The following is a 25,902-nucleotide window of genomic DNA, read 5'->3' as shown; positions in this document are numbered from 1 at the left end:
CTAGTTTTTATTTATTGTACTAATGTATAAACTGTTTTAGCTTTTCAAATAAGTGATACATAAATATTTTAACAACAATAAATAAAATAATGGTCAAGTGTTGTAAATATGGGATGACATAAGTACTAACATATTAATACAGTAAATATATTTCTGTGAAAAGAATCCTGGTATAAAGCTTTCAAAGCATAATCTGTAAACTGAAGTATTTTTGTGTGAACGTGCATGCCTATGTAAAATAAGCAAATCTTAAATAACATCAAGCAATATGAATAACATTCATATTGAAATAGTGAAGATTTAATTGTTACATTAGAACATTTTTAAAGAACTATGTCCTAATTCTGTGTAAAAGTATTCATTAGGTATAGTTTGTTACCATGTTCAACAAATAAAAAATTGCTGTGTATCAGTGTACTGTAGGTACTTCCTAACTAGTGGGATGTTGGCAACAATATATTGACTTGCAAGATAGTCTGTAGTTTAAAGATCCTAGCCTGCCAAAAATAATATGAGTATACATGATTTCTTGGGAAATGCTACAAGACCCTTTGTGCTTCCTCCTTTCATAGTCAAATCAGCCTGACACATTTCATCTTGAGAAAACGACAATGTTGTGAGCCAAGCTATATAGCATGTAGCTCAAAACCAGCCTTAATTAGACCTGTTAACCAGAATAGTGACAGAGTATTGGTGTTTCTTTACACTAAAGTCTCAACTTTTTAACATCCTGGTTATGCATTTTTATCCCCAGCTACAGCTTTCCTCTGCTGTTCCAACAGGATCCATAAGTTATGAATTACTCCAAAATCAATGACGTGAAACTTTATTAGTATGGCATCCCTACCTAGAGCTAACACTAGGGTCATCCTGAGCCAAGATGTTTTTGGACAAAACTGTAGATTGTCTTATTGGAATTTAGCTAAGCTTGCCTTTCCAGACTTATAGTCTCCAAAAAGCAGATATATACTTAAACATTTCCAGCTTCATCTGGTTAGTGAAATATAATGGGGTAACTTTACCAAATTAATGATATTGATCGTATAACAAGACATGATCTTCTCTTATTAGCTCTTAAATAGTAGTAGTAGGAAGAGAGCCAAACTCTGTGGCACCCATATTGTTCTTGCACTACTGTTAACTGGGGTATAAGATGAGTCAGAATGCTGCTTTCAAATCCTATATTACATATAGATAATCAAGCAAAATAGCATGACTAGTAGTATTAGAAACAATTGTGAATTTTAACAATACTAGGAAGAGACAAGACTCCTACATTCCAAGTCCCAACAGAAGTTATCTGCTAGAGTGACTAATGCTGTTTCAATCTTATGCCAAATTATGATTGAGAAGTATGTAGCTAATTCTAATTCACTCCCACCAATAAAACCTACCCAGAAAAAAGAAGTTGGGAGATAGAAGGTAACATGTCACTCAGAGGTAAAAAAAAATGAGAAAACTATTGTCTAGTCCAGTCCAGTTCAGCCCTACTGGAGTTGAGTAATCAATTTCACATTCTCTCCCTGGAAGAAAAAATGCAGGCATATAAAGAAGGGACTTTATCAAGTATTCCAGTAGCAAGAAGGAAAGTAACCAAGATTTCCCCACAGAAAAAATGGCATGTGTTGGTGATAGATGACTTACTTTTTAAAGGAACAGAATCAGCAATTGGTAGACCAGACCAATCTAACAAGGAAGGTGTATTGTCTCCTAGGTACAAAGATGTAGCAGAGAGACTTACCAAAATAATCAAGCTCACCAATTAATTATCCCTTTCTACTCTTTCATGTTGGGAAAAATTACACAACAAAGAGCCTGAAAACAATATCAAGGACTTATGAACAACTACGCAGGAAAGCCAAAGAGGACATGCGAAGTTCTCATCTGTACTTCCTATGGAAGGTCATCACCCAATGGGGGAGCAGAGGATTTTAGAAGTAAACTACTGGCCCAAGAGATAGTGCCATACAGAGAACTTTGGATTCCTAGACCATGGTTTACATTACTTACAGGAAGAGCTTTGGCAAGGAATGGCCTACACCTCACAAGAACTGGAAAGAATGTGTTTGGAAAACAGTTGTCTCAGTTTATTCAAAGGGCCAGGTGCATTATCAAGAGCATATTGTCCAGATCATTTGCAGTAGTGGCTTCACTTAAATTTTGTAAATAAGATTAGTATTTTACAGTAAGGGAAACTTCAATTCATATATAAATGATTCCACATTATTAGTTAAAGAACTGGAATGATTGTCAGTGAATATTAGATAGATTGTAGGATACAGTGAGAAGGAATCTGAAAACTAATATATCAAATACCAAGGTAGTCATATTTGACGAAGAAAACTGACTGAACAATTGCAAGTTATAGGTAAACAGCAAAAAACACAGCATGTATATTTGTCTATCTTAGTAGAAATTGGCAAAGATGGGAAAATCAAGACTTTAAGTTAGACAAATGCTAGTAAGATAATAGATAAAATGTGGTCTGTTGCAAGGAATGAATTAAGTATCAAATAAGGGAAAGCAAGTGAGTCGTGTTTATTTTTGGTTTGTTATTTCTTACTCCTTTGTATTACTGATATTCAGCTTAAGTTTTTTCCCAAAATTAAAAGATTTGTACATGTTCAGTGAGCTATTTATTGGCATATTCTCAATTGTTCTTAGTGTTTTGTGTATTCAGCATATATGTTCTAACATTTGATAGATATTTAATTCTAACAATTGTAGGTCATCTTAATGAAAATGTTGACATGATCCTTAACTCAAAAGAGGACAAATGTCAAAATTAGAATACTAGCCCAGAACTTATTTTAAGAGAATCTAAATAGATTTCAGATACAATAATTGATTTCCCCCTAACATCTGTTTCTCATTTTCTGTTCCACCAGTACTTTTGGACTCAAAGCTTGATGGTGGTTCTCCCCCCTCTTGCTTTTTATATAATAATAGACATGGCTTTATGGCGTCTGTATTAAAAATGGGTAATTTTCCTTATGGTCCCTGTCTTCCTGCTGGGTTGATAATGTTTTGATGTATTTTTCTTGTGCTCTGATGAGAGGTCTGCTGCTGCTGCTCTGACATATTCATTTGGATGAATAATTATAACGTGCACAATGTCAAGCTGAAGATGGTAGGGTTTTGTGCATCGTGTCAAGCCTAGTAGCCAGTGCAGGTGTCTCACAGCAGGATCAGCAGCAGCCAGAGAATTCTGGTGCAGAAGAGACATTTTAAAATAGTCAGAAATCGGTACCAAGGGCAAGGCTGATGCCATTGTTCCAGTTGCCATATATTCAGAGCTTTCCAGTGACAAGTCCCAGCACTACTACTTACTTCAGTTACTGACTTTCTTTTGTCTAATTAGCAAAATTCATTTGCTGTCTATTTCATTTTTTAAAATGTCCAATTACTGCAGTTATTTATTCATGGGTTAAGGCACTGCTTTTTCCTTTGAATTTTTAGTCACATTAGTTCTACTAAAATACATCATACTGGATGTTCTAAAGAAGTATGGAAGTTTTCTACCTTTGATGACTAAGTCTTAAGTGAAATTATTGATTAAATCAATAATATGTACAACATGTCTGACAGCTGGAGATGTTTAATTGAAATCTGATACTAATTTTTTGGTCAATGTCTAAACCAGGAGGAATACTGGAGAAAGGGTTCCAGCTTAAGTAAATGACAAAAAGAAATACTTTCCCAAGCAAATGTGAAAAAAGTAAATTAATAGCAATCTTGAGGGTTATCTAATAATAATAATAATAATAAATTTGGATTTATTAGCCGCTCCCTTTCCAAGTAGGACTCGGGGCGGCGTACAATGGAGCATATAACATAAAATACATAACAACACCAAACGTACATACATACACAACACATATACATATACACGGAGGAGGAAACAAATTACATCAATAGACAGTTAAAAATCTACTTTAAAATACCCCAATTGTAAAAACCCAATAAAATTAATATTTAAGAACAATTTAAAAAACAGTTTGGAGGAATGGGAAAATTACGATTGCGATTGAGCCAGGCCGGATAATTGAAAGAGGTGGGTCTTCAGCTGTACACGGAAGGAGCGGAGATCGGAAGTAATCCTGATGTCACGGGGGAGGTCATTCCATAGGGCTGGGCCCATCACAGAGAAGGCTCTGCTCCTGGGTGTCGCCCCCCGACACTGTTTGGCGGACGGCACCCGGAGAAGTCCCTCTCTGTGTGAGCGAATTGGTCGTAGGGATGTGTGGGGCAGGATGCGATCCTGCATATAACTAGGCCCTGTGCCATGGAGCGCTTTAAAGATCATAATCAAAACCTTGAAACGCACTCGGTAGACCACAGGCAGCCAGTGCAGCTCGCGCAGGAGAGGTGTTACAGGGGAGTATCTGGTCCTCCCCATAATCACCCGCGCGGCCGCGTTCTGGACCAACTGTAGTCTCCGAGTGCATCTCAAGGGAAGCCCCATGTAGAGAGCATTGCAGTAATCCAGGCGAGACGTCACTAGCGCATGGGTGACTGTGCGTAGGGCATCCCGGTCCAATAAGGGGCGCAATTGGCGCATCAGGCGAACCTGATGGAACGCCCCCCTTGCCACGGCTGTTACATGGTTATCCATGGACAGCCGGGTATCCAGGAGGACGCCCAAATTGCGCACCTGTTCCATGGGGGCTAGTTGGACGCCCCCGATGGCCAGAGATGGAAGCACCTGGTTGAACCGGGAGGCCGGAAGCCACAGCCACTCCGTCTTGGAAGGGTTGAGTTTTAGTCAGTTGCCATCCATCCAGACCCGTACGGCCTCCAGGCACCGGGACATCATTTCGACGGCCTCATTGGGGTGGTTCGGAGTGGAAATGTATAGCTGAGTATCATCAGCATACAGATGATATCCCACTCCAAAACCACGGATGATCTCGCCCAGCGGTTTCATATATGTGTTGAACAGGAGGGGCGAGAGCACCGATCCCTGTGGCACTCCACATGTGAGTGGCCTCCGGGTCGAACTCTGCTCCCCTGTCAACACACGTTGCGTCCGACCAGAGAGGTAGGAGCCAAACCACCGTAAAACGGTGCCTCTGACTCCCAGCCCCTCTAGCCGGTGCAACAGGATACCATGGTCGATGGTATCGAACGCCGCCGAGAGATCTAATAGGACCAGGATAGAGGAACAACCCCTGCATGCTTTGAAATTATTGGAGAAAAGAATTGTGGACTGCATGCAGATACTCTAAATGGAGCAGAAATCCTGAAGTAGAAAAAGAACAGAAAAGTTCTTTATCCTACTCTAGCAATCTACTCCATTTTTCGAAGAATTCATGAAATGTCTATACCTTTTCTAGAATTAACCTCCAAATTTTGTGGATTTTCCTCTTGCTGTCTTATTTAAAAATACAATGTGTTCAATAGAGCTTTACTTTCACTACTATTTTAGAGACATGCAAATGGTTATTTTCATATTAGTTTGAGTGGGAGGGGCATTGTATATCAATGCTTATTCACTGCCTTGAGATAAAGTTAGGGGACAACTATAAATATGCTAAGTAAATAACACTATCTTAAAAATCATGAGGCAGCAGATTGGCTGTTTCATTATTGAATCTCTTGCCATGGAACACTTGTAATTTATTTAAAGGGAATATGTACAGAAATGATTTAATTGAAGTATAAAATTAGGAATAAATTCTTTATAATTTGCATGACAAAGTAGTGTAAATGTTTTTAACAGAGATTCAGATATGCATATGGAAAGGCAACTACATCATCAATGAAACATGCAAATAAGATCAGATGAGCAGATCACTCTAAGATTTTGCTACCTTTCAAGGAACATCACTGAAAAATTGCAATTAGTATTAAAATTAATTGGATTTCAAAATTCTAATCCCTTGGTGTCTCTTTATTTTTACTAAAATTCCTTTGAATTCCCTAAAGAAAAAGATAAAAATGACTATTAAAAGGATTTGTCTGTATATGAGGTAGGAAAATGTAAAAAATCAAAATGGAAAGCAACTGTTGCAAGTACCAGAAAATTATGCTATTAATTTAAGTGTCATCAGAGCACAAAAGATCACATTCCAAGACAGTGTGAAAATTATTAAAATACTGGAAATAATAGTACTTAAGATGAAGATATTATGCTGTAAGATCTGGTTAAGTGACTGACACTATTATATCACTTCAGGTATTATAAAAGTAACAAAATGCTTTTAAAGATAATAAGCGTTACATTCTGAGATTGGCAGTATTCACACTTTTCTGCTTAAGTGCTTCCTCACTTTAATATAATTTAATAACAGCAGGGAGAATAAATCCAAATGTTCTTTCTGAAGCTCTGTCCTTCCTTTTAAAAATATTTTCGAAGTGTGTAAAATCCTAAAAACTCACCTAAGCAATTTTTAAACCATCCACAACTTATTTTTTGACATTTTGAAGAAAATGGATGAAAAGATCCATGTTTGTATATTCCTCATAAAACTATAATTTTTACTTTGCTTATTAAATACATTCCACTGGTAAAACACTGGGCTCCTTTTTGCTGTAACTGTTGGGAGAGGGGGGGAATAGTTTGGTGTTCTCTGTTTCGGAATTTTACTTGGAATTTTGCATGAGAATAATTTTCAGATGCTTTGCAAAAATAAAGCTGCAAGTTACTTCCTTATTAATTCACAGAGATTTTTCATCAAATACAAAAGAACCTACTTGTTACACGATTGTACTCTGAATAGTTTTAAGTTTAAATGTAAAAAAGTAGAAATACTTTAGAAGAGGTTTAAAAAGTGAATATTTTAAAAAAAGGATTGAAAGATTAATTGTACTATACATATATAATTATACATGTATGCATTATGTATAATTGTAATATATGTGTTTTATAATTGTGTGCTAGATTTTGAAAAGTTGAAAGAATAAACAGTAGTTCTGTATTGCTTTGTTAAAGGGCACTTATAATATTTCTTACAATTTCCTTCCATACTAGAGTTCCTTACTGAGCATTCACAGTCAGTTCTTGGCAACATTAGAATCACTGAAGGAGTTTTGGGATGTTCTAGATGAAATTGATGAGAAGACCTGGGTCCTTGAGCCAGAGAAACCCACAAGGAGCTCCACAAGGCGAAGGATTGCAATTGGTAAAAATAAAAAAGATAACTGCCTAGGGACTTTAGTGGTTAGGAGAGATAAACAAAACTTTTAAAAAATCATGTTTCTACCAAAGGAGCTTTTTTCTTCTATTACACATAACATTTCAAAATTTAGATTATGACTTCCCTAACCTCTCACTTTCCCTGGTATTATGTTTTATGTATAGTTATAACAGTAATAGTAATAACAACTTTTTACAGATCTTCTCAAACTGTGGGTCATAACTTCCAGTTGGTTTATATTCCACTTTTTGGGGATATATACTTTTTTCAGCAAACCTTTCATTTTGGAAGACACACACACACACACACACACACACACACCATACTTTTTTATATCAGCTTTTAAAGCACAGAAGGAAAGGTTTCCTAATATACCCACCACATGTAATTTTTGTGAATACTTGAACTAGCTATATTTAATTACTGTATTTTTATAGAAATACATGCATTTCAAATGTACTGAAATATGTCTAGTTGATCTAATTGATAAATGACTTCAAATTATCAATATTAAGAAATAAGGAGGAAGTAGGTAGAAAGGTCAAGTCATTCTGGACTTGTTACATACTAAGATACTAAAATCTACTCACTTTCACATACAGATTTAGAAGTAGATAAGTATTTTGAATTCAAAGGTTGAATTTTAATTCTTGTAGTTTTGGGAAACTGCACAATTGTACAATTAATAATAATTATATAATAATATTTTTTCTAAAAAAATAGATTGGATAGCTATATTCTTTAATATGTATCTATCTATTTCAGGAAGCAACATTTCCCTTAATATAGAGGTAGATCCCAGACACCCCACCATGCTTCCTGAGTGTTACTTTCTTGGAGCTGACCATGGTAGGATGCATCCTGTTTCTCTTTTTTTTTCTATTTCTATTTCTTTTTCTATAATATTTTATGCTAGTATAAATAAAACTTTATGTATGGTAAACTGAATATTTTTGTTTCAGGCAAGCAATACAGAATAACATCAACACATTTTTTATAAAATTATATATATATATATATTTCAAGAAATGATTAAACATTCAATATATAAAGCAATTTATACTTTTGTATGCATTTAACTGCAAAATAGCAGACATGCCATGTGAAGAACATGTTGTATAAAGTGTTATACATCACTTCCCATGCCTCAGTAATAGCGGAACTGCAGGACAATATTGGGAATATAATTATGACTGGAGGGAAGTGGATAACTCCCTATCATTATGCTTAATTCCTATGTCCAAGTCTTGATGATTTTTTAAAAATTTTATTCACAAAGTTACAATACAAACTCCAAGCAAAAGGAAAAATATGCAAGAACAAAGCAAAACTATAGAAGGGGAAATGTGCATAAAAAACACGAACATATATTGTCATCGTCCCCCCAGTTGAATAGCGATAAATATATTTCAGCAATAATAATCTCCCCCCCCCCCCGGCAGTCTCACAATGTTACGAACCTCAACACCTCTGTTTACCCTACAACCATCTCTGATCCATCTAGCATCAAATATCCTTGATTAATTCTTAATAATAAAACTTTTCCTTAAAACTTTTCCTTAAAAGTTTTAATTGGAATCTTTCCCAACAATTGCTTCTCATTCCCCAAAGTCATAAATCTCTGTTTTAAATATTTCCACAGCATTTGTCTCAGGGGTACTTTTTTCTTCAAAAGGAAACTGGACTGTTTTTTCCATGAGGAAGAAGAAGAAAACATTTCGCTTCTTATCCAAGAGAATTTTCTTCAAGGAAAAAACAGTCCAGTTGCCTTTTGAAGAAAAAAGCACCTTTGAGACAATTATGACCTGATAATTGAGAATCTCCACAGAACTCCATAGCATTTATTGTTCAAAGACTCTTCCTACAAGTTGAAATGCAACATCTCTTCAGTTGTTTTCTGATTGGATATAATAAGTTTATTCCCCAAACTCCATTAATCTTCTTAAGAAAGTCCAATCCATCACTCATCAATTCTGCCATTGAGTTCATGCCTTTCTCTAACCAGCCTGCAATTTCCAAACCAGGCTCCTTTCCCTTCAAATCTACCAGCAACAAATTAGATTCCAATCCATCTGATTGTAAGTTGGGTTTAACTGATGTTGCTTCTATCTGAGTGCCATTGGGTGAATTAAAAGTAGTGTTAATTTATCAAACCATTGTTTTCAAGTAGAGCTTGTAAGTTGGAAAGCATTTTTTTCAAAGGCTTTCCACAGGGCTTATCATTAAATTGATCTGGCCCTCACCTTTCTTTTATATCTTTTTATAGACATTGTAAGGAATAGATGATACGTAATATTCAAAATCCTTATTAAAGTGTGTGTTCAGGTCAAACCCATAATCCTTCCAAGTATCCTTCTAAATATGTTACAAGGGCCTGCATCAAAAATGGGCAGAATATACGCCACGCAGGATCTGCTACTTGTTTAGATCATTAAATGATTTATATGACCCAGGAAGGCACTTAACATATTTTTAAGCAAGAAGTGATTCTTAGCATCATTTAATGCAGATTAATTATGTCATAAATGTTGAGAGGTCTGTGAATGCATTCTTGATTTCTAAATTAGCACATTAGTGAACCACAAGAATCTTAATTTTTTAAAGCACACACAGGTATAGGAATAAAAGTAAGCTATACAAAACAGTTCTCTCAATCTTTATCCACAAAATTGTTTTTTCTCAAGGGACAGTTCTTATGATTCCAATAGGGCCATTTTTCCTTTTTGCCTTTGCTTCCATTGTAGACTTGAGCTCTGTTTTAATGCAGGGATATTTGTCTTGTCCTGTCTGTCTATTATCATTAGACAGATCAAAAGCAAATTATTCAGTTCTTGTGTGAAGGCAGCAATAAGTGCACAGAATTGAGAAGGCTAAATTACCAAGATGTTTTATCAAGATCAGAGGTGCTTCTTTAGTGGGATTGTGCAAACTTCAGTGGGATGATTTGATCAAATAATTCCTCTAAAATATACCCTTGAAAAAGGTGAAAATTTCCAGTTCATGTGGAGAAATCACTTGGCTTCAAGCAAAATAGCCATTCAAATCTGATTGGTTTAGTGAAACTGGGACAAGTTGTACAGATTTGGGATTTTCCAAATTAATTTGGAAAAAGCCACTTAAGTTCATGCAGAAATGTTCTGAAGCTATCTAATTTTCTTTGAGACGGAGATAAAATTCATAATAATATTATAAATAAAGTTGGAAGCATTCCTTCAGAAATTTGCTCAAATTATTTTTAGTCAAATATGTAAATTGAGAAATTCTAGAGCTACATTATCAAGTACGTCAGATATGCATATCTCTTTATATAAATTTTCATTATGTGTTTGTTGATGAGTTCAGCTCCAAATAATTCTGAAAAATATCTCATATCTAATGTAAGCAGCAGCAAACCCTTGAAAATGAAGACAATTTATTCAAACCAACTCTCATACTCACATGTACAACATTGTGTAGAGATACTGAAAAAATGGAATATTGAAGATATGTTACATACATGATGCATATGCATTAAAATTACATAGTGGTGCAGTTCTTTGGTTTGAATTTGAGAACACATGCCGGACATTCATTCCATTGCAAACGTCATTATTATCTTAATTATTTAATTTATAACTTCTCTTATAAAGGCAGCTGCTTTGTGACTCAATATGAGAAAAGTTGTGTATGAATGAAAAAGACATTCTTGATCATGACTCCATGATCTGCAAAATTAAGCAGCCAACTATGAACTATAGAACCACCACTCCTTCATGGATTAGATGTTCTGAAAAATGTTTTCTTGTGAAAAATGTAAACTTATGCATAATTTGTTTTCAGTGGTAAATCCGTTGAAAATCAAGCTGAATAGCAATGTACATATGTGGTAAGTATATCTGCTTGTAAATATGTTTGGTTCGTAATTTAATTAACATAATTATAATACTATTTCCTCCTTTTTTAGGAACCCGGAAAATAGTTTATTAAAAAATTTAAAAGAGATTTTAGAAATTGATTTTCCATCTCGAGAAGCTCTAGAAAAAACTGTAAGTCATCTCATACTTTGTATGCTCACCATGCTTGAATACTACATATTTGGAAATAAAACAACTATTTTTCAAAGAGACTATAGATTATTGAAAAATGTCTACTTATACATGGGGGACTGTTCTCCCTCTATTCCTTAAAGGAGATTTTGTGTCCATGTGTGGAGTTTTTGTATTTTTTGCATTAAATGTATTACATTTAAAATTAATTCTGATACCAAACTATCTATCTATCTATCTATCTATCTATCTATCTATCTATCTATCTATCTATCTATCTATCATCTATCTATCTATCTATCTATCTATCTATCTATCATCTATCATCTATCTATCATCTATATTCTGAGAATAAGTTAAATAAATATGGTCTATTTATGTTGGGTAGCTGTGCAGGAAGGCCTTTGGACTCTAAAAATCCATAAACCTCTAATGGTAAACTGCATCTTAATTATTGGAGATCTCCTATTCAGATTTAGTGTTTGCATTTGCTCACAGTGAATGACAGTAATAATTAAAAATCGGGAAAGATATGGTTTCTTCCTTGCCCGTAGAATGTCGTGTTTGTAAATGCTCTGACTAGGTATAATTTTTGAACATCTCAGTATCATTTTATGATGTTGTTTATTCATGAAGAATTTGTAAGATCTTGCACATATTATATGTGACACTCTGCAATAACACATTGGTAGGTCACCGTAATTTGAGAGCTTTCATATCACCTAATGCCCTTTCTTATAAAAAGATGTATACATCAAGATCAGTTGAGAAAGGAATTGCATGAGATTAATCAAAGCTCCATTTGAATCTTTATATGCTATAATTTCCTATCTTCAGTCTACTAATAGAAAATATGTAGTAGAATATCATAAAGGCAATATTTGTCCATGTATCCTGCCTTGGGTCTCATTATTTTTATCATCCTGTGAGTGATAAAACGTAAAACTATAAGCTGATTGAAAGATCTTAGTTAATTAAAGAAGAATACAAATAGTTAAATTTGCATGCAAATAAAACACTGGATGGGAAAAAAGAATACTTATTTCTAGATGGCCTCTGGTGATGCATATATATCTACTATTTTAGAAAAAAACACTGTCTCATCTAAAATGGTGGCTACCACATACAAGTTTTATAAATACTGATTAAAACATTTAAACTTGCTTTAAAAGACACAATTAATAAGAAACAGTAATGTGTATTTTAACCAATTAAGTTTAAGATTAGTTCTTCATTGTAGCTCTGTGATTATCTCACATGGGATAAAACAAGAGCCCAATCAGAACAATCTAGAACTTAATGGGATTTCCTGGTAGGAGCTCCATCCCATATGAGACATGCACAATAAGGCATGCTTCCTTTAATCCCTTTAGTTTTATTTTCTACCAATATAATAATAGCACATTCACTTTTAGAAATAATTATGATTCTTTTATAAATTTTCCTTCTTTCACTTTGTTCTATTTCAAAACAATTATATATCTTTGTTTCATGTGTGAGGGATTGTGGGATATAGGTCCATTCACATATGACCTTGAAGGTTCCATTTTATACAAATGTTCCCCCAATGGATACAACCTAGACTCTTGCAAGCACTGCCAGGTATTTACAAAATGAACTCTCTGGTGGTTCAGATCAGATTAAAAGGTGGATTTGGAGTACATGTAGAAACAATATTATACAATACAATACAACAGCAGAGTTGGAAGGGACCTTGGAGGTCTTCTAGTCAAAACCCCTGCTTAGGCAGGAAACCCTATACCGTTTCAGACAAATGGCTATCCAACATCTTCTTAAAGACTTCCAGTGTTGGGGCATTCACAACTTCTGGAGGCGAGCTGTTCCACTGATTAATTGTTCTGTCAAGAAATTTCTCCTCAGTTCTAAGTTGCTTCTCTGGATTAGTTTCCACCCATTGCTTCTTGTTCTACACAGATGCCTTGGCGAATTGATATATTGGAACACTGCTATCATGTCTCCCCTAGTCCTTCTTTTATACCCAGTTCCTGCAACTGTTCTTCATATGTTTTAGTCTCCAGTCCCCTAAACTTTGTTGCTCTTCTCTACACTCTTTCTAGAGTCTCCACATCTTTTCTACATCGTGGCGACCAAAACTGAACGCAGTATTCCAAGTATGGCCTTACCAAGGCATTATAAAGTGGTATTAACACTTCACGTGATCTTGATTCTATCCGTTTATGTGGCCTAGAACTGTTGGCTTTTTTGGCAGTTGCTGCACACTGCTCATATTGGCTGGCTGGCTCATATTTAAATGGGTGTCCTCTAGGACTCCAAGATCCCTCTCTGTTACTACTATTGAGCAAGGTACCACCTATACTGTACCTGTGCATTTCATTTTTCTTGACTAAATGTAGAACCTTACTCTTTCCATCATTGAATTTTATTATCATTTTATTAGATAGTGCCCAATGTTCAAGTTTGTCAAGATCCTTCTGTACCTTAAGCCTATCTTCTGGAGTGTTGGATATTCCTGCCAGCTTGGTGTCATCTGCAAATTTGATGAGTTCCCCATTTATTCCCTCATCCAAATCATTGATGAAGATGTTGAAGAGTATTGGGCCTAAAACAGAGCCTTGGGGTACTCAACTGCATACTTCCCTCCATGAAGATGCCGTTCCATTGAGGACTACATGTTGAGTGCGGTTGGTCAGCCAGTTATGAATCCATCTGGTGGTGATGCTGTCTAACCCACATTATTCTACTTTATCTAGTAGTAGGTATCAAATGCCTTACTGAAGTCCAAGTAAATTATATTGACGGCATTCCTCTGCTCCACTAATTTTGTCACATTATATTAGGCAGCAGCTCCTTAAAGGATCTGTGTTTGTAGGGTTATTTGTTCACTATGGCAGGCCACCCCTTTGATTCTGGGAAAAGGGATAACTGCTTTAAAAAATTGCAAACAGCTCTTGTTCACATCCCTAAACTCTGAAGCATCCTTTTGGAATCAGATGAGATACAGCACAAAATGGATAGCACAATAGTTTATCTCATCTATAATCCATTTTAGGGAATAAATTCCTTACCATGTTTCAGAAATTTCTCTTTTGAATATGTACCTTCAATCTTTGTCAACTCTTAATGACCTTATAGATTTTCTCCATAACAATTTTCTCCAACCTGGTTATTCAGATTGTCCAATGGTGCATTCATTGCCTCTGTAACTATCTGCCTTGCTGCTGGTCAACCTTTTTTCTTTTCTTCTATCTTTCCCAGCTTTAGAGCCTTTCCCAGAAAGGTCCCCTAAAGCTTAGTCACAATCAAGTTTATGATCCCGTTCTTTGCTGTTATTCCCAATATACTGCTATATTGTAATTGTCAATAATAAGCATTAGGAAAATTTCTCAATAAGTTACTCAACTGCTTAAAAATACCCTCCCCTGTGGGCTTCCAAACACAATAGAAAGTCTTTAATTAACCCACAACAACCCTGTATATTTGCAGACCAGTGGTGGGTTCCTAACTGGTTTACTACTGGTTCGCTGAGAGAGGGTGTTTTGTGCACGTGCAAAAAGTTTGTAATATAAGTAACCAGATTGCCTCATAAATTCTCATATAACTTATAAAGTTATATTGTACAGTATTATATAAAATTAATAAAATTAATGTCAAAGTACATGATTTTTTAAAGAAAATATTAATAGGTATTACAACTTGACATTATTGATGAACTTTAGAAAAGCTGTTGAGCCATCATGTAATTTGGGTTGCTTTAGTGTGTTGTATAACCTCTGCTATTTGTGTTTTTTATAAATCCTGGATGAACTTTGGTTTGGGTGCAGTGCATATACTACACCCAGCCACCTCACTAATACAGTTCTATTATATTTTTAAGGACTTCTCTACGGATTGTGGTATTTGCTATGCTTATCGTCTAGATGGGGCTATTCCAGACCAGGTTTGTGATGACTCTCATTGTGGTCAAACTTTTCATCAAGTTTGTTTATATGAGGTATGATTATCAAAATCATTCAATATTATCTTGTGTTCTAGGCATTTAACTCCATGCAGTAGCTGTACTAATTTAAAACTAGCGGGAATCTAATTGCTTAGTAGAGAACAAGTAGATTTTTACAACAATAATGTATACTGATATAGAATATTACTGCTCACTGTTATGCATCATTGTTTGCTATTAATTTTATCTCTCAATCTTTTAAGTAATAATTATTGCAAATTCTACTTTTAGATGAGTCTTAGAATTATTTTTTAAAACAAATGTAACCCTAAGTATAACCAAACTAACATAATTCTTTCTCTTAAGGAAATCAATTTCACTCCAAATAAGATGTGTGTGTGTGTGTGTGTGTGTGTGTGTGTGTGTGTGTGTGAGACACACACACATATGGATCAAAATGTACTCGATTTAAAGCCTTGAACAGGAGAGATGCTTATCTTGTTTGTAACATTTTCATAGCTATCATCTATCTTCAAATGCAGCAAATAACATCTTATTTTACTCTCCAGTGGTTACGTGGGCTCCCTTCAAGTCGACAAAGTTTTAATATCATATTTGGTGAATGCCCATATTGTAGTAAGGTAAGCAAAGATGAATAAAACTGCTTCCAAATAAATTTGAAAATAATACAATTGTAATTCATGGGAAACTTCATTATAGGCTTGTAGGGTATCTCAGTGTACAAAGCATTAAACTTGGAAGTTTTGGGAATGGTGTATATTTCAAATGTTTAAAATCTGATGGTTTTTGTAAAATACTGGAAAATATTGTAAGCAACTTTATACCTTAATCTGTGCATAAGATAACTTTGCTTTTGAAACAAATTTATTCCAGCAAATCACACTGAAAATATCTACTAAGAAAATCTGAATACAAATGGATAACTGCATTTCCTGAGCACTTACTGGAGAAGGTATCAAAGGAAATAGAGAGATAGCATTATTAAGAAGACAAGGACAACAATAGCCACAATATACTGAAACAGTTTTCCCTGCAGTCCAATCTGAGGGGGCCAGCATGTGTAAGAGCTAGTCAGACTTTGAACACGTTCTGGTCGATGGACTGCTGAATATGTGATTCCATTTTCTCTACAATTTTCTTCAAAATTCTGGAAAGAACTGCAGGAATCTGTCCAGGGCAATGATTTTACATAGTCCTGAAAAAGAAGGCAAAAACATTACTAGTGGCAATTTGTCCAAGAGCAAATTTTCAGTACTTTGTTGCTAGAGAGGTTGTCTAGGTATTTTCCCCTTTGTTATTCCCTTATATTACCAACGCTAACTAAAAATAGTAACTACATCATTGATTTTCTTTTTTAAAAACAATAAATTGGAATGATCAAAAAGATGTATGTGAAGAGTCTTTTTTTAAGTATGTTTTGCTGCAAACTGTGGCTAGGGGTTAGATATTCCACTTCGACAAGACTGAAATTTGTCTCAAGCAAGCACTTTGTGAATAATCATATACTAGAATACTAACATGTCAACTTTTGTACAGTGTGGAGAATATTTGTTCTTAGTGGCTTGTTAGCCCTGGTAGCATCTTTCTGGAGCATTATTGTTTGTTTGTTTGTTTGTTTATTTGGATTTATATGCCGCCCTTTTCCAAAAGGACTCAGGCATATTATTTGTTTGATAGTAATTTCTAGCAATACTTCCATATTCATTGAAAGTATGTATTTTAGGACAAATATATACTTGATTTCCATTTATCATCTGTACTTCATGTTCTTCAAGAAAAAAGTAAAAAATGAAAAAACCACAAAGTTTTAACGAACAATTTAAGACAACATAACAAACTCACCATTTAAGCTTTAGTAAACTTATTCAATCATATCAGTACTGGCTTATCTTGTATTTGGCTACTTTTCATTTGTGCAGTGGCTTTTCTAAGATTAAAAAATTCCTTGTTCTCTAGTTGGCTTTCTTGTCCTTTAATTTGCTTCAGTGTCAGCATCAGCAAATGAGCTTATTAAATGTACAGATTAAGCCATCCTGAGTGCAATCCATGAAATGATACAGTACTGCTGCAGCCTTCATCCACCGAATTAGTTTTATGTTAAAAGAACTTGAGTGAGACCTAACATGAAATAGATCATGTACAATACTAGAAAAAACATTGCTAACATTAATGCAACCATGCAAGGAATAGACAAATTTTATGAAATTAGCAGCTATTTAAGATTATTACAATTTGCTTTCCTAAGGCAGCATTACTTTAAAAAGATAGTTTCAGTATTTTTTTAGAGAATTCGAGATGACTGTTAGTAACCTTTAGGAGAAAGGTTTAGTAAAACCAAGTTTGTCAATAATTAACATACTATATTTTAATATCAGTGTCACAAATTAGAAAATACTAACTAAAATATTTTTCTAAGCTTTTAAATAAAAGCATATTATATATCTATAATATGTTGATAGGCAATATCTCTTGGTTTCCTTATGCCTCTTCCTTTAAAATTCCTTATTATATTAAAGCTGTTGGTTTACATGTATCAGCGGACTGTTTAAATTGAAATCTGAACAGCTGCAAAATGCATTTGTGCTGTGCAACCTAGAAAAGAGCAGTAACAGCAAAAGGAATTAGAAAGGTTAGCAAATTATATCAATGTTTAGATGGAGTAAGAGTTATAAAGTAGGATGCATTGGCAATGCACTAAGACCATCAAATAAAATGCACTGGATGAAGCACACACTTAAATGTGTATCTCCAATTCCAGTATTCTACACAAGAGGCAAGAGTTGTGAATTATTTGCAGAGAATGGGCAAAGATTTGTCATTTCCAATTCTTTAAATCTATTTTTACAAAATAGATTTAATTTTTTTGTTCCAAATACCAGGGGAAATGTTTTAATTGGGCAATGAGTATGTATCTTTTTTTATGCCAGTCTTTTTTTCTTTTTTAAGATATTCCAAGCCACAGAACTTAAAATTATCTAGGTAGGTATTAATTCCCATATTTATCACCACACCAATACAAACCTAATTTTAATGTAACTGTTTGGTGGCTATCCAGAATCTGAGTTTTGCCAAAATTGAACGACTTAAGGCAATAATTCACTGCTATCGGTAAAGTTGTTTTTCTTTCATATAAGTGTTTCTAGGCTAGAAAAATCCCATTCATCATTTAGCAAACATTCAGCTTTGAAGCAACCCTGTGTCTTTATTTGTTTAATCAAAGATTTACTGTATTATGACAAACACCAGACACATATAGCAAACTAAAGGAATAATCACTTTTTATAAACTCTTGCCAATATTATTAAATCTCTGCTTCTGCTACCTTCCATCTTTTTTTTGTATGTTATGAACAGGACAAAATGAAATATATTGTATTTGCTACCATATATGACATATCAAGCCACACATTTTTAAGTATTAAAATAAAGTAAAATACACCTGGTACAAAATTTTTGTCATATATAAATTATTCAATGCTACAATACTTTAATATGGAAGTTTATGTGTTCTATCCCAAATCTGAATTGCAGATCTCGTTTTTTTCTATTTGAACAGATCTGAAGCAATTGCATTGGTAAAAACTGACTAAGAATAGATCCCACATATCAAATTTGGAATTAGTGGAAGCTTTCTATAAAAATAGACTTGTTTTTTGCAACACATAGTAACAAGCTGTGACAATTGACATTTTTTTTATAATGAGGTTTATATGTACTTACTAACAGCAACCCAATATCCCATTTTCATATCAAGATTTGCTTGATGCCAATACTGTAGTGTAACCTAAGACAGGCTTTAAGCTAACCCACAGAAAAATTTCCACTTTTAGATTAATCATTGCCTAACACAATTCTGTAACCCATTCCTATATTGAAATCATATAGGAATTTCAACTGGGATAAGTGATGCTGTTAATTTCTTTTCTACACCTTCCTCGCCTTTAGTTTTACTGCCTTCCTTATACCAGCACAGAATATATATTGCACCTCCTCACACACAACTAAAATATTTTATTAATATAATTGTTGTTGCAAATAATTGCAACAGATGAGGTTAAGTTTGTTTCTCTGAAACCCCTTCCCCTCACCACTGCAAGCTTGCATGGCAAAAGCAAAACAGAAACATAATACAGCTTTAAAAGCAGGTTTATTGTGACATACAAACAAGCAGCTCAAAGGGAAAAAAAATCCCTCACATGTCCAAGATGTCTGCAGACCACAGCCTCTGGCTAGAATTCCACTCCTTGTTCTCAGCCAAATCCACCACTAATTTATTTATTTTTATTATTCATTAATCAAGTTTCTACAATGCCAATTTCACTATTTCTCTTAGTAATTGATTGATTTTTTCCTGTACTTTTGTGTGTGTGTGTGTATATACACACATGTACATACACGCATGCATGCATGCATGCATACATACATACATACATACATACATACACCCAACTACAATCTATATCACAAGACATAATATATGCAGGCTGTGTCATCTTATTGTAAGAAGCTATTGTAAAATAATGAAGAGCACTTAATGGTGTTAAACTATTTTCTGATATTTAAAATAAGTATAAGCAAATTGGTCTAAATTTTCTCCCAAGTCCTAGACATGAGAAAACTGATAAGACTTGTGAATCTTTGGATGTCCTATTCTGGCATTTTATACTGTAACTTTTAGATTTCCAAAGCAGGAAAAGCTTGGAGAAGAATGAGGAGGCAGGAGGCTGAATCTGAGAATGGAAGTCTGCTTCATTTTACAAGGAGCTCCTATAAATCCTTGGACATTGTTTCAGAGGATTATGGTCCAGGAGGAGCTTTTAAAGTAGAATTATTAAGAATAGTAAGGCTATTGCTATAGCTTTAATAGAATCAGTGACTATAACTTAGATCTGTGTTTACAGATGAAAGAAGAAGTAAACTTTGTCAAAAAGCAGATTTCTTAATTAAAAATGTGCATATTTCAATTAACTTTAGAAAATTGTACCAATCAGAGATACAAAAAGAAGCTGCTCCAATTAATTTAGATTAAATGGCAACCACAGCAGCAAGGAAATAGCTTTTTGCTTTGTGGAAAAAGTGATGAAAAAAAAACCCAAAGTCTATAAAACTCTGGGAAAAAAAGTCTTGGCAATTACCAAGATCAAAATCCAGTGGCTTTTTATTAAACATTAACTTTTGTTCTGCTTTTCTGCGCAACGTAAATAGTGTTGACAATTGGGTTTCCAAAGACACTTGCTACAATAAAATGTAATTGTATCATGAGAGAAAGGTGACAATCGGAAGATCATGAAAAAATTACATATTCTCAGTGGTAGTTAATTAGCCATGCAAAAGCCCCTCAAACAGAGATTCTCTTCTATTAGGAATGATTACTATGCAGACCTACCAATGTCAATACCAGAGTTATTCAAATACTTCTTTTGCTACTAATTGAAGGTTGTAAAGCTTTGGTGCCAAGGTTTGGCTTCCAAAGAGCTAATTTATGACTAGGCTGCTATTTTATGTCTTCAGTTGCAACAGCTACAAAATTCAGCAAACCAAAACCATCTGTGCATTAAGATCTGGATCACCATTTATCTTACAGCCGATCAGTCACTTTAGTTTGCATCCCACATTTTTTGACTAATATATTATTGTGACAGTCCAAAGTTCACTAGGGATATTAAAACTGAATGACATCTTGACCTTGCCTTAATGAATACTCATCAACAAAGACTTCAGACTTATCCATATGGCAAGAGACAACCTTCTCATGTTTTTAATTGGGGTTGGGAAATGCTGTTAATCATAGTAATCCAAGATTAATAATAAAGATTTGTTATTACTGTTATTACTACTACTACTATTACTGTAAGTTTCCAATAACCCACAAATAAGGAGCACTATGGTATCACAGTTCATTTATATTGAGACACATATCACAATCCAAGTATAAAGCTTTTGGAAGGCAAGAATGAAAATATGGCCAAAAAATAAAATCTCAAGGTTGGTGCTAGCGATAGAGAAAATGAAATAGCTGGAGCAATAAAAAGTAACTGCTTTAAATATAGTCTGTGGAAAGTTGCTGGCATTCATGATTCACAAATATCACAGAACCCAAACTATATTAGGCAGAAAGAAAATGAAATTAAACATATCTGCTCCAAGGAAGACTATAACCCAACTTGAGTGTGACATTCTGTTTTGGAACCTATCCAAGAAAATGTCAAAGTTTAATAATGTACTAGATTATCTAATCTGAAGGTTTAGCACTTTAACACTGAACATTGCTTGTTCCACACCTTAAATCAGAAATTAATGCTCAAAAATGTAGCATAATCTACTTTACAGTTTACTTAGATACCATAGAGTCCTTTTTTACTCCCAAGTGAATGGATTGACTATCTTAACCTGTCTCTAGCAATAATATGAAGCTCTTCCAAGGTGAAACTCCTGTAAAGCAAGCTTAGTACTGAACAGCTTCATGGAAATATTGATGCAGTCCCTCTGAAAGCATGATTGCTTACTCCCACCTTCTGGAATCGTTCTCCCATCCCCAGTCTAGTCTATTGATATTTCAAGGAGATCTTCAATCTATGTACTAACCTGTTCGAACTGTAGCTTTTCAGTCAGGTTCTGTTAGCTGCTAAGGACATACCGGTTCTCTTTGATCCTCCCCTCTTGTTTTCTTTCTTCCATTTCCCTCAAGTTATCACATTTTCAATTTAGCAATTAAAAGGAATAATTTGAAAAAGACATCTCATACACTCCTACAAGTTTAATTTCCCAAAATATTAAATTTGATTTAAAGTTAACTAATCTTTACAAGATGTATTTATTATATCTTATTTATTTAGACTTGACCTTTATTGTTTCATTACTTACTTTCCTGTGGTGAATTATGCATTCATTTAGAGAGGTTTGAACAGAGGGTAAATCCAGCATCTCCATGTAACAAATTCCTTTTTGTTCCAGGCCATTCAAAAGGATTTTCCTCAATATTTCATATTGGGGTTTTTCATCATATGTTAAATTGGATACATTTTTTAAAAATCTGACTATTTCACCTGGAAAAAACAACAGGCCAGTTAATGCACACAAATAATTAATTTTAATTGCACAAGTGTTTACTAGATTAAGGTATGTGTCTCTCTAGTTTCTCATTCTACTTTCAACATTGTCTAATCAAATGCCTTGGTGACAACTATAGATTCTTCCACTGTATCAAATACACATATTTTATCAGGCGTTTTCAAAAAATTCAAAGAAATAATGCAAAGTTTATATTGCTTTTCATGTCACTATAATCACTGGTTACATCATGGCCCACTTAGGTTCATTCTACTGACCAATTAAACAGATGTGCATTAGCTTAATGTAGTACTTGACAGTTTGGAATAAGTAGCTGAAAAAGTTGATGTTTCTACAAGACTACAAATAAATACAAACACCAGTTTATTTCATGACATGTAACATGAACATATTGAAATATGGATGAAGTACAAACTTGGAGCATAGGGCTAGTAATACTGAACTCCAGATTTTATTCTAGAAGGATACATCTGAAAAGAAAAAAGATGGGGTAGGGATAGAAAACTCAAATGCATAACTTTAAAGTAAAAGTGAGTATGTAGGAATAAACCCTTTACTTAGTATCAACCTAGTTGAGAAGAATTGGAGACAATCACATTGTTCATTAAAGTGAAAGAAAATAAACACAATTTGCAGTCAATATTTGATCCAAGGTACAAGTCATGCTATCTCTGTCTTATAACTTGCCTTATGATCTCTTGACTTCCCTGCATTTTTGTAGTATTAACATTCAAAAATGCAATTGATGTGGCTGCTATTACATCTGTAGCATGTTTTTTTTCCATCTTAAGAACAAGTTCCAAAAGTGGATTATAAATAAACTATTATGTTCTTGTGAGCCACTCAGATTATATATCAATTATTTTCAAACAACTCACAAAAAGTATTAGATTTATTTGAATATTACATTAAAAAAGAGATATTTTATGTAGAGTGGAAGCAGTAATCTTCCCATAAAATGGCAAAATGTGCATTCCACATCTAATAAAGGGGATATCCAGAACAATTGTCTTCATACAGTTATTCATTGAACAAAGGGAAGCTAAATATAAAGAGACCCAAAATCAGATAAGGTCTCAGCCAATGGCAGCACCCGACCAATCTTCCTGGGCTAAAAAGGTTAACTAGACTCAGACCTGCTTACTGCTCGGAGAGAAGCCTACCAGAGAATTTTAGGCTTATTGGAAGTTTTTTTAAAAATTCTAAAATAAGGTAATGAGAAATTGCATCAATATTATTGTCAAAAAAAAACCTGCCTAGTGATCAAAACTGGACTCAATCTGAAGACATCTTAATCCTTTTTTTCATAAGATGTGTTAGCAAACCAAAGGAAATGGGCTTGTCAGCAAAAGTAACTTAGAACGAAATAAAAATAGGGAAGTCCAGTGTAAGAAACTTGTCAAAAAAAATTTTTAAATGAAAGGCTTATAAGCAGAGACCCTGTTAGAATGTGTACCATAACTTAGATAATATTTTCAAGCCCAAAGCTGACACATCTAACAAGCTACTAGTAAAAAAAAATCCTTTATAAAAAAACAAGAGAATGGAGTATAAACTCAGAAGGCATGCAAGGACGTAATATGGGTTACAACAAACAACACAACATAATTATGGGTCAATTTGGGCTAAAAGCATTAATGATTACAATTATAGAAATACCCTCTAATGAAGTTATAAACGGTTGGGTAGTAAAGGAGACAAGGACATGAAAAAATTATCAAGGCACTGCAGAGAAATTAAATGAATTATCCTGGAAATGTATGACAATATTCATATTTGAATTAATACACATAGAAACTGAAATAGTGACATAAATAGTTCCTTGAAATTCAGTTGGCAGGACCAGATGGTATTCAACCTCAGACAAGTCAAAATGTATGAATGCTGATCTCTTAACAGTATTACATGTCCTTAAATCAACCTCTATTAGAAAAAGTACTGGAAGAAATTTCATCTTTAATCCGGGGAAAGTACCATAGTTAATGGTTTTGGGGAGCAATGTAAGAAATGATAGGCTGCTTAGTTTAATAGTTGTTTCAAGTGAACTATTAGAAACATTAGCAAAACTTTTCAAGCCAATAGGACAAATCTTGCTGAAGAATAATTGTTTTTATAGAAACAATTCCACTAGATTCTGTTCTTCTAAAAGTGTCAACAAGTCTCTTCTAAAGGAGACTGCAATGGCCATTGTTTACTTGAATTACCAAGTACTGATGCCACTGCTGTTCATAATCTGAAGGGGGCTAATTTTGCTGATTACACCAAATAATTCATGCCACTTAAAACAGATTACTCAAGAGTTTCCAGCAAGGGGAATTGGCATTAAAATAGCATATGTACTCATAGTGATTTATTTAACATTTTAAAACTGCATTAAAGAAAGTTTTCCTAATAAATAACTTAAAGGAAGTAGAAATGTCTTGGTAAATGCTATTCACTATACAATTATGGGGACAAAAAAAAACAACCCCCACCCATTATCGCATGTAGGTTAATGGGAGGTGATTTGAAACTGACTTTGTGATTGTGATGGAGGCTCAGTATCACTACTGAACCAGTTTTTATCTCCCACAAAGAAAGGCAAATTCCATGTTGGCAACAATTAGGAAATATAAAAGTGCTCTTAAATAACATATATATTTTGCAGCAACATACATTTTGCAGAATCATTCTTTCCAAATAAGCTTTACATGTCTTTAACAAAATAATTTAGGTTTCGCCAAACTGAATAGTGTGCTGGTATATGCTATATAATTACTGCATTTTAACTTCTTGTGTGAACATTTTGCCTCAGAATCATAGAACAGGTTAAATTGAACAAACAGAAGCAGGATAGCAACCTAGCAGCAACACCGTTCTTTAACAAGACAAAAATACATATGGTATTCAGTATCCACTTGTTTCTAACTTCTTTTCAAAACCATAATCAGCTACCTATTGTGGGATGTGGGTATTTTACAAAAAAAAAAAAACCATTAGTTATCTATTCCTTTATCTCTCACTGAAAAAAACATCTCTGTGGCATGTCTATAAAGTACACATCACTCTTTTCTTTTAGAAAAACACCAAAACAACTTGAATTGAGGTGACCATTTTATCAAGGATAGTTCACTTTTATGAAAGGTGTAAGAGACTCTTTTCATTCACAGTAGCTTTAGAAAGGGGGTGTCAAATTCACATGTGGCCCTCCCGAGATCTGTTTTCGCTGGCAGAGCACTCGGGCCACCACAGGTTCTCCTGACCAGAGTGATGTCGAGGAGGCCACGCCCATCCTGGCCACAACCACCCCGCCCCCCCGAGGTCAAACACAACCTAAACACAACCCATCAATGGAATTGAGTTTGACACCCCTGCCCTAGAAGGCATTGCAGTATGCTGTGCCCAGCTGAAGGTAGAAGCAAGAAAGTAAGGGGAAGAGATTTTGACCAGGTCCATAGCTTGATAAGCTTGGAGGAAACAGAAGCATATCCTTTTCTCCTCTACCACTGCGAAGGGGCACCTTTCAGCATTTTCAAACCAAGTTTGAAATGGAAATATTGGCTATTTGGAGTCATAAACTAGGCAATTTGAGTGGCCATCCTCAAGGGAGAAATATAATAATGCTCACATGTGTTTACACTTACCACAATTTTCTCCTGCAGGAGCCCACCTTCTTACTGAATCAGGCAGTTCATCAAGAAGCCTAGAACCATAAGAATGAGCCACTTGTGAGATTGAGGGCAAAATGG

The 25,902-nt window shown here is 34.4% G+C and overlaps 2 protein-coding genes across 4 annotated transcripts in view; one reads left to right on the top strand and one right to left on the bottom strand.

Annotated features, from left to right (window-relative positions):
* Window positions 1-16,116, top strand: part of FANCL (FA complementation group L) — a 39,451-nt gene extending 23,335 nt beyond the window's left edge. Inside the window, exons 8-14 of the mRNA XM_081942358.1 lie at window positions 6,974-7,124; window positions 7,905-7,988; window positions 10,959-11,004; window positions 11,083-11,164; window positions 15,021-15,137; window positions 15,653-15,724; window positions 15,978-16,116. Coding sequence (XP_081798484.1) covers window positions 6,974-7,124; window positions 7,905-7,988; window positions 10,959-11,004; window positions 11,083-11,164; window positions 15,021-15,137; window positions 15,653-15,724; window positions 15,978-16,013 — 588 coding nt within the window. The 3' untranslated portion in view covers window positions 16,014-16,116. The remainder of the gene's footprint in view (window positions 1-6,973; window positions 7,125-7,904; window positions 7,989-10,958; window positions 11,005-11,082; window positions 11,165-15,020; window positions 15,138-15,652; window positions 15,725-15,977) is intronic.
* VRK2 (VRK serine/threonine kinase 2) overlaps window positions 16,060-25,902 on the bottom strand; it is a gene marked incomplete at its 3' end in the record, with an annotated part of 62,405 nt that continues 52,562 nt past the window's right edge. For 2 of the 3 annotated variants that reach the window (XM_081942354.1, XM_081942355.1), the window contains exons 10-12: window positions 25,798-25,856; window positions 21,968-22,149; window positions 16,060-16,299 (exon numbers count right to left, since the gene is read on the bottom strand). In XM_081942354.1, the coding sequence (XP_081798480.1) occupies window positions 16,060-16,299; window positions 21,968-22,149; window positions 25,798-25,856 (481 nt within the window). The remainder of the gene's footprint in view (window positions 16,300-21,967; window positions 22,150-25,797; window positions 25,857-25,902) is intronic. The other variant, XM_081942356.1, reaches the window with a different exon arrangement.

Source organism: Natrix helvetica (assembly GCF_964273705.1).
Source record: "Natrix helvetica genome assembly, chromosome: 2".
Taxonomy (NCBI): Eukaryota; Metazoa; Chordata; class Lepidosauria; order Squamata; family Natricidae; genus Natrix; species Natrix helvetica.
This window is presented reverse-complemented; position numbering and strand designations above follow the sequence as displayed.